This window comes from Acartia tonsa, chromosome 15 (assembly GCF_053477335.1).
Source record: "Acartia tonsa isolate MP-2025a chromosome 15, ASM5347733v1, whole genome shotgun sequence".
NCBI lineage: Eukaryota > Metazoa > Arthropoda > Copepoda > Calanoida > Acartiidae > Acartia > Acartia tonsa.
In genome coordinates this window covers 24,312,885-24,328,729 of record NC_137274.1, presented here as the reverse complement: position 1 = coordinate 24,328,729, position 15,845 = coordinate 24,312,885, and the positions used below count along the sequence as shown (strand labels likewise).

Sequence of the window (15,845 nt, the reverse complement as noted above, 5' to 3'; positions counted from 1 at the left end):
TTTTTATTTAATCTCAAAACTACTTTAGGTACTTTTATTTAATCTCAAAACTACTTTAGGTACTTTTATTTAATCTCAAAACTACTTTAGGTACTTTTATTTAATCTCAAAACTACTTTAGGTACTTTTATTTAATCTCAAAACTACTTTAGGTACTTTTATTTAATCTCAAAACTACTTTAGGTACTTTTATTTAATCTCAAAACTACTTTAGGTACTTTTATTTAATCTCAAAACTACTTTAGGTACTTTTATTTAATCTCAAAACTACTTTAGGTACTTTTATTTAATCTCAAAACTACTTTAGGTTCTTTTACTTAATCTCAAAACCACTTTGGGTATTTTTATTAAGTCCCAAAACTACTTTGGGTATTTTTATTTAATCTCAAAACCACTTTGGGTACTAAAATTTCATCTCAAAACTACTTTAGGTACTTTTATTTAATCTCAAAACTACTTTAGGTACTTTTATTTAATCTCAAAACCACTTTGGGCTTTTTTATTTAATCTCAAAACTACTTTGGGTACTTTTATTCAATCTCAGAATTACTTTGGGTATTTTTACTTAATCTCAAAACCACTTTGAGTACTTTTATTTTCATCATAAAACCACTTTGGGTATTTTTATTTTCATCTATAAACCACTTTTTATTTTCATCTCAAAAAAACTTTGGGCACTTTTTTATATCTTTGGTACAAAATAATAGTGTCCAAACTTTTTAACTAATGCTTGTCATCATTATTAGGGATGTACAGCAATTTAATGTCTATAACTACCTATCTATCTAGATATCTAACTATCTATCTAATTATCTATCTAGATATCTAACTAAATTGTAAATATCTATCTAATTATATATCTATAAAAATATAAATATATAAGATATCTAGATATTTTACTGTCTATCTAGATATCTAACTAGATATCTGATTATATATCTCTGTATCTGGGTATCTAATTAGATATGTAGGTATCTAACTATTTATCTAGATATCTAGGTATCAGACTATCTATCTATCTATCTATCTATCTAGATATCTAACTATCTATTTAGATATCTAATTATCTATCTACATATCTAACTATCTATCTAGATATCTAATTATCTATATATGTAGGTTCTAACTATTTATCTAGGTATCTAACTATCTATCTTTACCTAACTATTTATATATCTAATTATCTATCTCTGTATCTAGGTATGAGCTTGAGAACCTAGTGGGAGAGAACCAAACTAAATATCTAACTATAAATCTAGATATCTAATTATCTATCTCTATATCTAGGTATCTAACTATTTATCTAGGTATCTAACTATCTATCTTTACCTAACTATTTATATATCTAATTATCTATCTCTGTATCTAGGTATGAGCTTGAGAACCTAGTGGGAGAGAACCAAACTAAATATCTAACTATAAATCTAGATATCTAATTATCTATCTCTATATCTAGGTATCTAACTATTTATCTAGGTATCTAACTTTCTATCTAGATAGCTAGCTATTTATATATCTAATTATCTATCTCTGTATCTAGGTATGAGCTTGAGAACCTAGTGGGAGAGAACCAAACAAGAAACAATTACGTTCAGGAATATTTTATCACAAATTTAATTAAATTTTTATCCACCAGATGGTGTTACATCCAAACAGACAAACAACCCTTTAAATGCATGACTTTTCTCCTGAAGTCTTGTGCATATTATTAAATTATGAGTTTCATTTCCCCCAATAGGGAAATGAAACAGTAGGGATTTATTGAGTTCTTCATAAGCGTTGGAAAGTCTCATGTGTGACATCATAAAACTACATCTATAGTCATCTTTATTTTAGGGGTTTACTTTCCCACTTCTCCTCTCATCCTTCCTTTTCAGATGTATTTTCAGCACTTCATTCCTCATTTATTTAAGTTTCTGATAAGATTGAAAAACGCAGGATTGGGCTAACCGCCATGCCGCACATCATAACCGCCACTCTCCCGACACCTCCGGCGATGCACGCCGCAACTCCCCGTCATCCCACGGACATCGCCGCAACTCCCCGACGCACCATGCACGAGTGTCACGAGGAGTGTCGGCACCATCATTGCGCCCAACGCTTATACCCACCCCGCCGCTCCCGGGTGGGGATAGTGGGTTGTGCGGCGATGACGGCGATTTGAGTCCGCAACCACTGGGCAGTGGCAGTGGAGGAACGGCAAACAGTCTGTCCAAGTCCAGGCGAAGGTTACCCCCCACTCCAGGTATCCAGGGTTGGAGGGGACAATGGGCTGTTTATTACACTAGTCCCCAAAGTCCTATATTTTTATTGATTTTACAACTTTGGGGACTTTGGGTTGAGAGTCCAATTGTTTCAGCCACTAATTGAAATGTTCAGAAGGGGTAATTGTGTGCATCATCATTGGGGGTGCACATCAATTTATTGGTCATTGTCTTATCCCTCGTTTCAATGTTTACCCAATAAGACTAGGAGGGAGGGGACACTAGACTAGGAGGGAGGGGACACTAGACTAGGAGGGAGGGGACACTAGACTAGGAGGGAGGGGACACTGGACTGTGAATTATACTTGTGCCCAAAGTTTTATAAACATGCTCTCTCATTAGTAAACTTTGGGTACATTTATTAAATCTTGATTTGGTTATAAATCTTCAGTTTTACACCAATAATTTCAATCATAATTTACATCAATTTAATGTTCTTGTCTTTTCCCCTAATCCTATTATATAAAGTAGCAAAGCATTTTTTGTCTGAAGAATCTTGCTAACCACTGAACCGATATTGTTCTCCTTTACAGTGAAGCTTCCTTCAGGTCCTAGGAAGGTGGTTTTAAACTATTTTTCAAGAGGGTTTCTTCACCCCCCCCCCCTCGAATAATTTGAAACTCAAATCTACCAGTGCCCCTAGAGGCTTCTAGGGGCGTAACTGCTAGTATCCATATAATAAACAATATGTGCATAAATAACAACTTTTATTTTCTATTTTATTTTCAAAGTTAAAGTCCACAGATTTAGCATAAACTAAACATAAATCTTTAAACCAAAAAAAAACAATTACAAAAAATATTCTTCTGAAATTTTTTGTGAATATTCCACTGACCAATAAGCATCTAACGTGTTGTTCAGGTGGAGTGTCCTCAACCCCTGTGAGTGGAATCTTGAGCCCGGAATCAAACCCAGAATTTTCACCAAGTACAGATTCTCCTAGTCCTACCCAGGTATTTTCCCACGCTCTATCATATTTTCCCAGGCTCTATAGAATTTTCTCACGCTCTATAATATTTTCCAATGCTCTATAATATTTTCCTGCGCTCTATAATATTTTCCCACACTCTACAATATTTTCCCCCACTCTATAAAATTTTCACACACTCTATAATTTTTTCTTACACTATAATATTTTCACACGCCCTATAATATTTTCCCACACTCTATAATATTTTCCCACCCTCTTTAATATTTTCCAAGGCTCTATAATATTTTCCCATGCTCTTTAATATTTTCCCACACTCTATCCATGTTTCTTGAAGTCAGATGAAGGGGAGAATAGTTATATAAAGCAAACACATCATTCTTTAATATTTTCCCACACTCTATAATATTTCCCCACGCTCTATAATATTTTCCCACCCTCTATGATATTTTCCCTCGGTCTATGATATTTTCCCACACTCTATAATATTTTCCCACGCTCTATGATATTATCCATGTTTCTAGGAGTCAGATGAGGGGGAGAATAGTTATATGAAGCACACACAACACTTAGTCAATGTCATGGAGGCTAGAATAAATCAAGTAAGATACACATTTCTATTGACCAATGGTAGGCCAGTGTACATTTTTAATTGACCAATGGTAGGACAGTTTACATTTAATTTGACTTATAGCAGGCCAGTATACATTTAATTTGACCAATAGTAGGCCTGTATACGGAGTGGGGACAAAACCGAGACAAACAAAACCGCGACAGGGACAAAACCGCGACAGTGACAAAACCGCGACAATAACAAAAATATAACTATGTAGGATTTTTTTTGTACAAATACATGGCCGCAACGCGCGGCCCCCTGGCCTGCCTAGCGGCGGGCGCTCGGCCCCCTTGCCCATAACCTAACCTAACCTAAATATTGTAAAAAAAAATTAGAAAAATTTGAAAAAAATCTACCAACCACTTTTTGTAAAATCCACGAAATTCTAAACTATAAATAAGTTAATGTACATTAAACATTCAAACATATAGGTTAGGTTAGGTTATAGGCAAGGGGGCCGAGCGCCCGCAGCTAGGCAGGCCAGGAAGCCGAGCTCTGCGGCCATGACCTTCTAGCATTAAGATTTTTTTTATTATAGATTTTTTTGCAATGTCGCGGTTTTGTCACTGTCGCGGTTTTGTCACTGTCGCGGTTTTGTCCCTGTCGCGGTTTTGTTATGTCGCGGTTTTGTCCCTGTCGCGGTTTTTTTGTCGCGGTTTTGTCCCCACTCCCTGTATACATTTAATTTGACCAATAGTAGGCCTGTATACATTTAATTTGACTTATAGTGGGTCAGTATACATTTAAATAGACCAATTGCAGGTCAGTATAAATTTAAATTGATCAATGGTAGGCTGAATTCATTAATTTGACCAATGACAGGCAAGTATGCATTTTAACATATACCCTACTAACTAAACTCTAGAGGCCTCTGGGGGCACTTGAGGTTGGGAGGGGGGGGGGGAGGGGTTATTGATTTAGACAACCTAATTTATTCATTTAAGATCTATCTATCTATCTATCTATCTGTAGGTATCTGGACACACCACAAGCACGAGCAGGGCCATAAAAACGTCAACCATAGTCAAGAAAAAATCTACCACAACATTACCGAGGTAAAATAAGGAGAAAGCCTAAAATGTCACGTGTGACGTCATAAAAATATGTCTAATAAGGAAGGTTGAGAGGAGAAGTGGGAAAGGAAACCCTCAAAAAAATAGATGGAGTTTTATGACGTCACACGTGTCTTTTTAGGCTTTCTCAAAATAAGTTTTAACGTCTTTAGTTTTGACGCGGTGTTGTTGAGTCGAGATCCCATCAACTCCCCAACGACGAGCGGATGCGCTAAATGTTCGTTCGTACGTCTGTATGTAATTTCGTCCATCTTTTTAAAAGCGAAGGCTTTCTATAATTAGGGTCGGTCAGTCCGTCCGTCCGTCCGTCCGTCCGTCCGTAACGGATAGCTTTTGTCGTTAATTTAGGCATGTTAGAATTGATTTCAAATTTTGCATGATGATTCCTTTAATAGTTTGGTATGATTTATTAAGCGTAGCTACTCTATAATCATTACCAAAATGTCCGTACGTCCTTTTAAACATGTTGATTTTTTTTACTTTTTGAACAACAAATTTTTGTGTGATCTAATCATCCGATTGTTCTGATTTTTGGTATTTTGATTACTGGGAGAACAAAGTACAATGTTATAAGCGAAACAGCTCTATAAGTCCTAAAAATGTAAGTATGTCCATAAACATTATCCTGTATAAAGCAGTTTTTCAACAAATTTACTTACAATTTTGCTTCGACTCTTATACATTTATATTCTTATTATTCAGTTCTGACACTATATAAGTGTTAATGTCCGTTTGTCCTACCGTTCAGTGCTTCGGTTTTATGGATGTTGTCATCCTTGTTTTCTAGAAATCTATGTAGGTATGTCTATACGTACTACCGTCAATACGCAGGGATATACAGGGATAAGACAATGGCCGATAAATTAATATACACACATCCCCAATTATAAAAAAAGTACTCCTTCTGTAGATTATAATAGTGGTTGAAATGTTTGGACACTCAAATTATTGAACCAACCATTGAAATTCCATCAAAAGTCCCCAAAGTTGTAAAGTTAAGAAATAGTTATTTATCGCATCGTATCGTAAGCAGCTTTCCGCGGATATAAAAATGAGATTACGAAAGAAAGGTTTTAATATTATGATTGTATATTTTTATATTCGTAGAAAATTGTATAATAATACGATACGATTTCAATACATCAATTTATCAGCCATTGTCTTATCCCTTTAGATCCCTGATTTTTAGTTATTTATCTCTTCGTATTATAGACAGCTTTCCGCTGCAGATAGTATGGTTGAGAGCCAGTTCTAATCCACCGGATATTAATCGGTTTCAATATTTTAGTAATGACGGAGTGAGCGCTAAGGAAGCATGGGAGCGGAGAAAAAATTATGATCCTCTGATAGCTTCAGGTAATTGCATCGTATTATAGACAGCTTTTCGCGGATATTATACGGATAGTATGACTGTGAACCAGTTTTAATCCAGCGGATATTAATCGGTTTTGCTATACCTTGGAAAATTTATGATGTATCTGATAGCTTCAGTTAATAACATCGTATTATAGACAGCTTTCCGCGGATATTATGCGGATAGTAGGACTAAGAACCGGTTCTAATCTAGCGGATATCAATCGGTTTTACAATACCTTGAAAAATATATGATCATCTGATCATCTGATCTGTTGTTTAACTTGAATCTACAGAAGGGGTAATTTTGTGTATCCTCATTGGGGATGTAGATCAATTTATCAGCCATTGTCTTATCCCTTAAGATCCCTGACTAAATGGACCTCCAGAAAAAGGTCATGCAATCAAAGTTGTGGAAACTTCAGTATGTAAGAAAGAACCAGTTTCTATCTAAGTGTCTATCTATCTATCAATAAATTTTAGGACGTATGAAAGAACCAGTTTCTATCTATCTATCTTTATATATATTTATGTATTTATCTATCTATCTATCTATCTATCTTTATAACTATTTATGTATCTATCTATTTATCTATCTATCTAAGTATCTATCTATCTATCTATCTATGAATTTCAGGACGAAAGAAAGAACCGGTTTCTGGAAGAAAAAGTTCAAGTTCAAGTATTGGGAGGTCACCTAGAGAGGATATCAAGTTAGTATCTATCTATCTATCTGTCTATCTATCTATCTATCTATCTATCTGTCTATCTGTTTGTCTTTCTATTTGTCTGTATGTCTGTCTGTCTGTCTATCGAACTAACAGATCAGATAGTTAGTATAGCACATTATCTATGTATCTATATGTCTTTTTGTCTGTTTGTCTGTCTGTCTTTTCTGTCTATCTGTATGTGTGTCTATCTATCTATCTATTTACCTATCCATCTATCTATCTATTTATCTATCTGTCTGTATGTCTGTATATATGTCTGTGTGTCTGTCTGTCTATCTCTCACATTAGGAGGTCACCTAGAGAGGATATTAAGTTAGTATCTATCTATCTATCTGTCTATCAATCTATCTATCTGTCTGCCTGTATTCTGTCTGTCTATCTATTTATATTAATATCTATCTATCTATCTAGATATGAGGAGAGAGGCAGTGCAAAATCCGCCAGCTCGGACAGCAGCGGATATTTCAGCCGGGGGGAGGTTGGGAGACACCCCTCCTCCCTAAACAGGGGGGACGGGGGAAGGTTCAGTATGAGGGGCAACCCTCATAAACTTAAAGGTTGGTATTTACAGTCTTTTAATACTTTGGGTACCACAGTAAATTTTAGTCCCCAATGTCCAGTAAGATGCTGTTATAATACTTTGGGTACCACAGTAATTTACAGTCCCCAATGTCCAATTAGATGCTTTTATAATACTTTAGGTACCACAGTAAATTACAGTCCCCAATGTCCAATTAGATACTGTTATAATACTTTGGCTATAATTAGGGTCAGTCCGTTCGTACGTCCGTAACAGATAGCTTTTTTCGTTAAATTAGGCATGTTAGAATTGTCCTATCGATTTTAAACTTTGCATGAGGATTCCTGTAGCAGTAAAGTACGATTTAGAAAGCATAACAAGTCCATAATCGTTACCAGAATATCCGTAATTCCATTTTAAATATGTTAACTTTTAACTTTTTTAATAACAATTTTTAATGTGATATAATAATCCGATTCATTTGTTTTTTTTTTGATATCTGATTCTTATTACAATAAGGTACAATTTTAAAAACAAAGCATCTCTATAATCAAGTCTTAAAAATGTCAGTATGTCATTAAACAGTATTATGTGTGTTAGGAATAGCAACAAATTTACGTAAAAATAATTTTGTCATATTTTTTGTATATTCAGTTCTGACACTCTACACAAGTGTTAATGTTCGTTTGTCCTACCTTTCCTGAGTTTCGCTTTTGTGGATGTTGTCAACCTTGTTTATTCTTGATTAATTGTGTTTATAATACACTAGCGGCTACGCCCCTGGAGGCCTCTAGTTGCACTTAATTTTTTTTTAATATTTAAAATATTGCTATGTTGCGTTTGACGTTTATGTTGCGTTGAACTCTCTTTCTGAAATCGAGAAATTTTAAAAAAATTGATTTCTCGAGGGAGGGTGGTGGTACCCTCCCCCAAAATTGTTATAAATCTTCCTGGGCCCTATGGGAATCTACCCTGTTAAGGAGAACCCGATCGGTTCAGCGGTTAGCGAGATCCTTTACACAAACAAAACATACAAACATCCTGTTACTTTAGTATAAGGATAGGAGCAGGGATTTTAAGGGATAAGACAATGGATGATAATCTTATTTTTATTTTAGCAATTTCGAGGCCAGGAGTTGTTAGTTCTAAACCTGCTAATAAACCACAGAGGTAAAGATAGATAGATAGATAGATAGATAGATAGATAGATAGATAGATAGATAGATAGATAGATAGATAGATAGATAGATAGATAGATAGATAGATAGATAGATAGATAGATAGATAGATAGATAGATAGATAGATAGATAGATAGATAGATAGATAGAGAGAGACAGACAGACAGACAGACAGATAGATAGATGGATAAAATTTACATTATATAGACAGGTAGATAGATAGTTAGGTAGACAGATAGACTGGTTGATAGATAATTGGGTAGATAGATGGATAGAAGATACATAGAGATAGATTGATTGATAGTAGTAATTGATAGATTGCTAAACTTGCAAATATACAAATATACAGAATGACAGTCAGACAGACAGACAGACAGACAGGCAGATAGATGAACATATGACATAGATAGACAGACAGATAGACTGATAAAAACATTTGTAGTAGTGAAGCTACTCTATATTTCACTTTGTATGTCCGTCAGTCCATACCGCTCAGCTACTATTAAAGATAGACATCTGAAATATTTAGTGAAGATTCCTAAGACATATATGCGTATCTAAACTATACATTGTTTTGTCCGTCTGTCTGTCGGTCATGGTTTAGAAGATGTAAATGTTAGGTATTCTTTTAAGGTTTCGTGATTTAATTGTTTAAAATATTTTTAAAATTATTTTTAGTAAATTATTGGCGACTGACAAACAAAACAGTAGAAGTAGTTCGTGCTTAACTTCCAAGGTAATATCCGCTGGATTAGAACCGGTTCTCAGTCATACTATCCGCATAATATCCGCGGAAAGCTGTCTAAAATACGTTGCTTTAAATAAATATATAAAACTGAGGGATCTAATGGGATAAGACAGTAGCCGACAAATTGATGTAAATCCCCATTAATGATATACAAATTTATCCCTTCTGTTAATTACAAATAGTGGTTGAAACGTTTGGATACTCAACCTATTAAACCAACCAATCAAAGCCATTCACTTATCTAACTATCTATACTTATTATACATACTACTTAAATATCTAACTATCTACTTATCTATCCAACTATCTACTTATCTATCAATTTAGCTATCTACATATCTATCTATCTATCTACCTATCTATCTAGCTATCTACTTATCTATCTAACTATCTACTTATCTATCAATTTAGCTATATACTTATCTTTCTACCTATCTATCTAGCTATCTACTTATCAATCTACCTAACTACTTATCTTACAAGGTATCTACTTATCAATCTAACTATCTACTTATTATATAGCTATCTACTTATCTACCTAACTATCTACTTATCTATCTAACTATCTACTTATCTATCTAGCTATCTACTTATCAATCTAACTATCTACTTATATATCTAACTATCAACTTATCTATCTATCTATCTACTAATTATATAGCTATCTACATTCTACATATATATCTAACTATCTACTTATCTATCTAACTATCTACTTATATTTCTAGTCAGCTACTAATATATCTGACTATCTACTTATCTATGGAACTATTTACTTATTTGTCTAGCTATCTACTTATTATCTACCTAGCTTTCAACTTACCTTAAAAGCTATCTACTTATCTATCTACCTATTTATCTAACTATATACTTGTATACCTAATTATCAACTTATCTATCTATCTTGCTATTTATCTATCTATCTTGCTATTTATCTATCTATCTATCTATCTACTTGTATATTTTGCTAGGAGGCAGAATTCCAAGCGTGGAAACGGCGGAAAAACTACGACCCGCTAAAATCCGCCACTGCAAGCGCTGCTGGTATCCGAAATGGCAGTGGCAACAGCACTATCCGTGAAAACGGAAATAACGTGAACTGCGATCGTAGCATCGGTAACTCCTCGTTAATCGGCTCTCACAGGTCAAGTGGCGGAGAAAGCGATAGTGGCGGCGGAAGGTTTTCAGGCACCAACGAAAACAACGGTGGCAGATTTGCGAGAAGTCCTCGGAATGCCTATGCTCCCTCACCAACCCCCCATCACCAACAGACCGGGTCTATTCAACATAAAAGAATTCAGGTACACAACTTTATAATATTTTCCCACACTCTATAATATTTTCCCACGCTATATAATATTTTTCCACACTCTATAATATTTTCCCACACTCTATAATATTTTCCCACACTCTATAATTTTTTCTCACACATTATGCTCCATTCCCAACCCCTCAGCACCAACAAGCTGGTTCTATTCAACATAAAAGAATTCAGGTAAAGACTTTTAAACCTCAATCTTAACTATTGGGTCTTTTGCATTAAAGTGTCAGGTTTGAGTCCTGATCACAATGCAATGATGATTTCTATTAAAAAAAACTCACGACCATGGCTCAACATGTAGTGCATCCACTTGTCATTGGGGGGGTTTGAATCTAGTAGGAGCAATGCCTTGGCCCAAAACAGGTGCAACTCATTACTATGCACAGTTAAGACTTCTCAGACAAAGGAGGTGCAATACAAGAGTTGGTTGTCTTATGGGTGTTACATAACATAATACCCTGGGTGTTTGGAGGGAAAAGGAGATATTTTGCTCCCCTTAGTTATCCTGGGTTGATGGACCTATAAGGTAATACATCCAGGTGATGATTTGTATTCAGGAAATGAGTCAGAGTCATGCTCAACTATGTACTAATATCAAATTTTATTGTTACAGGAAATGAGCCAAAGTTTGATTCACGGTGGTGCCGGAAGTCGGGGCTCACACCACGTGGCTTCAACAAGTGATCAACCACCTCCCATGCAGCGCAGTGCCTCGTTCCATTATGAGAATATACGCATGCGTGGGGCCAGCAATGGAAATAGCGGAGAGTCAGACCATCATCAATTGCGTATGTACAGCTTACAGGAAATTTGATGGATATTTTTTTATGGTTTATTAGCAAAATTAATGTTTTTCCAGTATAACCTTTAATCTGATTATTATCGGCTAGAAAAAGAGAACCCAATTCCTCCACCTAAAAAGTATATATATTTTTAATATTCTTTTAAAATCTGAGAATTGGGGCGGGATCCTCTCCTCCCACTTCAGGTGGAGGCCATCTTTAACTTAATGCAATCCTTACATCTTCTTGATACGACAAATTGAGCGATACCATTCACACTAGTTGCCACAAGGTAATAGCTATTTCTCGCATCATATAATAAACAGCTTTCTGCGGATATAAAAATGTACAATTATAAGATTAAAAACAGTTTTTTTAGCCACAAGATGCCGAAGGCATGGTTTTAAAAAATGGTTTTAATTTTATGATTTGTTGATTTTTTATATTCGTAGAAAACTGGATATAATAAGATGCTGTACATAATTTTTCAGTATGGCTTAGAAAGAACAGCTTCTAATCCACCGGATATGAATATAAGAAAATATCCATGTGACTGCGCAGGGCACACATCCGGATGATTTTGCACCACGTGGTGGTGGAATGCGTGGGAACACAAGTGAAGATGAGAGCACCGAGGATTATGGCTCTGGTTGTGATTCATCCAATGTAAGTATTTCACATACCTGTGACCATGGATCAACATTTAGCAGGGAATTGATAGGTTCGAATCTCAGCTAAAACTAAAGATGTTAAAACAGTTCCTACTGCTACTATGTCATGAAGACAAGAGCACAGAGGATTATGATGGCTCTGGTTGTAATTCATCCAATGTAAGTATTTCACATACCTGTGATCACAGCACAACATGAAGCAGGTAGGTGATAGGTTTGACTCTTGGCTCGACACCTCATCATAACTAAAGACATTAAAAACAGTTCCTACTGCTGCTATGTCATGAAGACAAGAGCATGGAGGATTATGGTTCCAGTTGTGATTCATCCAATTTAAGTATTTTGCATACTCGCGAATACGGCTCAACATGTAGCGGGGAGATGACAGGTTCGACTCTTGGCTCGACACCTCATCATAACTAAAGACATTAAAAGCAGTTCCTACTGCTGCTATGTCATGAAGACAAGAGCACAGAGGATTTGGTTGGCTCTGGATGTGATTCATCCAATGTAAGTATTTCGCATACCCGCGACTGTGGCTCAATACGTAGTGCATTGGCTCATTTTTGAGGAGGTGATAGGTTCGAATCTTGGCCTGATGTAAAGTGTCATAAGTAAAGACGTTAAAAACAGTTCATATTGCTGCTATGTCATGAAGATGAGAATAATGGTTCCAGTTGTGATTCATCCAATGTAAGTATTTTGCATACCCGCAACCGTGGCTCAACATGTTGCAAATCCGCGCATTGTCAAGAAGGTGATAGGTTTGAATCTTGGCCTGACACAGCATCATAACTAAAGATGTTGATGTCATTTATTCAAACTGGAAATAACTATTCTTGTTACTTTAGGCTGAAGGAGTGCCACGGCATTATTATTTGGATGAAGATGAGTTGATCCTGCCCATCTATCCATCCAGCTCACATAGATCCATCTATAATAGGTCCTTGTCACCAAAACCTTCTCCTTCCAGGTATGTAAAATATTTCCCCATGCTCTATAATATTTTCACACGCTCTATAATATAATATCCATTCAGCTCACATAGATCCATCAGGTCCTTGTCACTAAAACCTTCCCCTTCCAACGCTCTATAATTTTTTCCCACGCTCAATAATATTTTCCCATGCTCTATATTACTTTTCCACACTCTATAAGATTTTCCCGTGCTCTAAAGATTTTCCCATGCTTTATACTATTTTCCCACCATCTTTAATATTTTCCCACCCTCTATAATATTTCCCACACTCTATAATATTTTCCCATGCCCTATAATATTTTCCCATACTCTATAATATTTTCCCACGCACTATAATATTTCCCACACTCTTTAATATTTTCCCACGCCCTATATTCCCACAATCTATAATAATTTCCAACGCTCTAAAATATTTAGATCAAGATCAAGATTGGAGGCTCTGGATAATCTAGTCATTTCAACAATTTATTCAGTATCAAGCAAATTATGCAATAACACACAGGTAAGGAGATAAAGTAAAACCGATTAATATCCGCTGGATTAGAACCGGTTCTCAGTCATACCATCGGCATAATATACGCGGCAAGATGTCTTTAACACGATGCTATAAATAAGTATATAAAACTGAGGGATCTGAAGGGAAAAGACAATGGCTGATAAATTGATGTACATTCCCTTTGATTATTATCCCTTCTGTAGATGACAATTCGTGGTTAAAACGTTTCAACACTCAACTTAATAAAAGAACCAATCAAAAGTCTCTAAAGTTGTTATTCTAATGAATAAGAATATGTTATTGTAAAACTTTGAGGACTAGTGCAATAAACAACCCATTGTACCCACTCTCTCTGATATAAATAAGATCTAACAACCTCAGCTAGCTTGTAAGGGCAGGATTTTCCTTCGATTTTTATATGATTATCTAGAGAATTTAGATTTAAAATAGTGGTTGAAACGTTTAAACACTCAAGATAAATTTTATGATATTAGTTAATTCAAGCTTAATGATGACACAAAATCAACCCTTCTGTAGATTTAAAATAGTGGTTGAAACGTTTGAACACACAAGACAAATATTATTATTTTAGTCAATACTGAAGCGAGCAGGACTCACTTTTCCACCAGCAGATGAAGATCAGGTTAGTGTCTATCTAAATATCTGTCTGTCTATCTATCAGTCTGTCTGTCTATTTATCAGTCTGTCTGTCTATCTATCAGTCTGTCTGTCTATCTAGCATTATGTGTGTCTGTCTGTTTATCTGTCTGTATCTTTTGATATGACTTTCTGTATCTTTTCATCTGTCTGTCACTGTCTGTCTATTTGTCTGTCACTATGTCTTTATCATCGTCTGTCTGTCGATATATCTGTCTGTCTGTCGATATATCTGTCTGTCTATCTATCTATCTGGCTGTCTATCTATCTGTCTGTGTGTCTGTGTGACTGTCTGTCTGTCTGTTTATATATCTATCTGTCTGTCTGGCAGTATGTTTGTTTGTTTGTCAGTATGTCTGTTTGTCTTTGTTTATCTGTTTGTCTATCTGTCTGTTTGTCTATCTGTCTGTTTGTCTATCTGTCTGTTTGTCTATCTAGCAGTTTTTTGTCTGTCTGTCTGCTTTCTCTCAGTTGTTTGTCTGTCTGTCTGATTGTTAAGATAATACAAAAATGAATATTTTGCCTTATAAAGGAACTGTTTCAGTATCTCGGGTTTGACAGAGTTTTAGCCAAATACATGATCGAAAACTTACAGACTTTATAATATATTCCCTTGCTCTATATAAATTTCCCATGCTGTATAATATATTCCCACACACTCCATCACATTTCCCATTCTGTATAAATATATTCCAACACACTTCATCACATTTCCCACGCTTTTTAATAAATTCCCACGTTCTATATAAATTTCCCATGCTTTGAAATATATTCCCACGCTGTATCTAGGCTACAACTCTGGAGACAGTATTATACCTGTTAGAAGATGTGGACCTGCCCTGCAGTCCAGCAAAGAAAACCTCCAGAGAATTGTCAGGTATCCCCTGGATTAGAACTAGTTCTTATTTATACATCCGTCTAATATCCCCGGAAAGCGGTCTATAAGAAACGATAAATTACTATAAAATTAAAGGAATTGGTCAATGGCCGATAAATTGATGTACGTCTCCAATGATAATTGATGATGATGCACAAAATTAATTAAAACAATAATTTTCCAGAATGGCTTTAAAACCGATTAATATCTGGTGGATTATAACCTATTCTCAGCCATACTAGAAAATCATGTATAGCATCGTATTGCATACAATTTTCCACGTACATATAAATAAAAAAACATAAGATAAATACCAGTTTTGTTAATCTGTGCCTCCCTTGCCCTGGCACTAACATAGTTTAAACTTTTATTTTACTATCTTCGGAAAGCTGTCTATGATGTCATAAATAACTATTATTTTGTTTAGGCACCTTGAGAAACTTGAAAAAGGTTGAGCAAGCCCTGGAAGTCCTTCATAAACTAATTGAGAGTGACCAAGATGATTGATGAACAACCCTGAAAATCTTGATGAATCTAGTTGCTATGTTACGCACAGAAAAGCTATATTTTGCAAGATTTTGCTATGTTAAGGACATAAAAGCTATATTTTGCAAGATTTTGCTATGTTATGCACATAAAAGCTATATTTT

At 35.3% G+C, this 15,845-nt stretch overlaps 2 protein-coding genes across 2 annotated transcripts in view; both read left to right on the top strand.

Moving 5' to 3' along the window:
• Positions 1-11,547, top strand: part of LOC145307029 (uncharacterized) — a 34,752-nt gene extending 23,205 nt beyond the window's left edge. The window contains exons 10-22 of the mRNA XM_080149368.1: positions 1,541-1,639; positions 1,837-1,879; positions 1,939-2,245; positions 3,126-3,217; positions 3,717-3,794; positions 4,781-4,863; positions 6,170-6,237; positions 6,872-6,947; positions 7,377-7,522; positions 8,604-8,655; positions 9,343-9,400; positions 10,384-10,713; positions 11,347-11,547. Of these exons, the coding sequence (XP_080005494.1) occupies positions 1,541-1,639; positions 1,837-1,879; positions 1,939-2,245; positions 3,126-3,217; positions 3,717-3,794; positions 4,781-4,863; positions 6,170-6,237; positions 6,872-6,947; positions 7,377-7,522; positions 8,604-8,655; positions 9,343-9,400; positions 10,384-10,713; positions 11,347-11,547 (1,633 nt within the window). The remainder of the gene's footprint in view (positions 1-1,540; positions 1,640-1,836; positions 1,880-1,938; positions 2,246-3,125; positions 3,218-3,716; positions 3,795-4,780; positions 4,864-6,169; positions 6,238-6,871; positions 6,948-7,376; positions 7,523-8,603; positions 8,656-9,342; positions 9,401-10,383; positions 10,714-11,346) is intronic.
• A 532-nt stretch (positions 11,548-12,079) lies between these two features.
• On the top strand, positions 12,080-15,845 carry LOC145307243 (uncharacterized). The gene is made up of 6 exons (XM_080149616.1): positions 12,080-12,181; positions 13,038-13,159; positions 13,583-13,667; positions 14,254-14,304; positions 15,108-15,195; positions 15,623-15,845. The coding sequence occupies exons 1-6, from the start codon at positions 12,116-12,118 to the stop codon at positions 15,700-15,702; spliced, it is 492 nt and encodes a 163-aa protein (XP_080005742.1). The 5' UTR covers positions 12,080-12,115; the 3' UTR covers positions 15,703-15,845.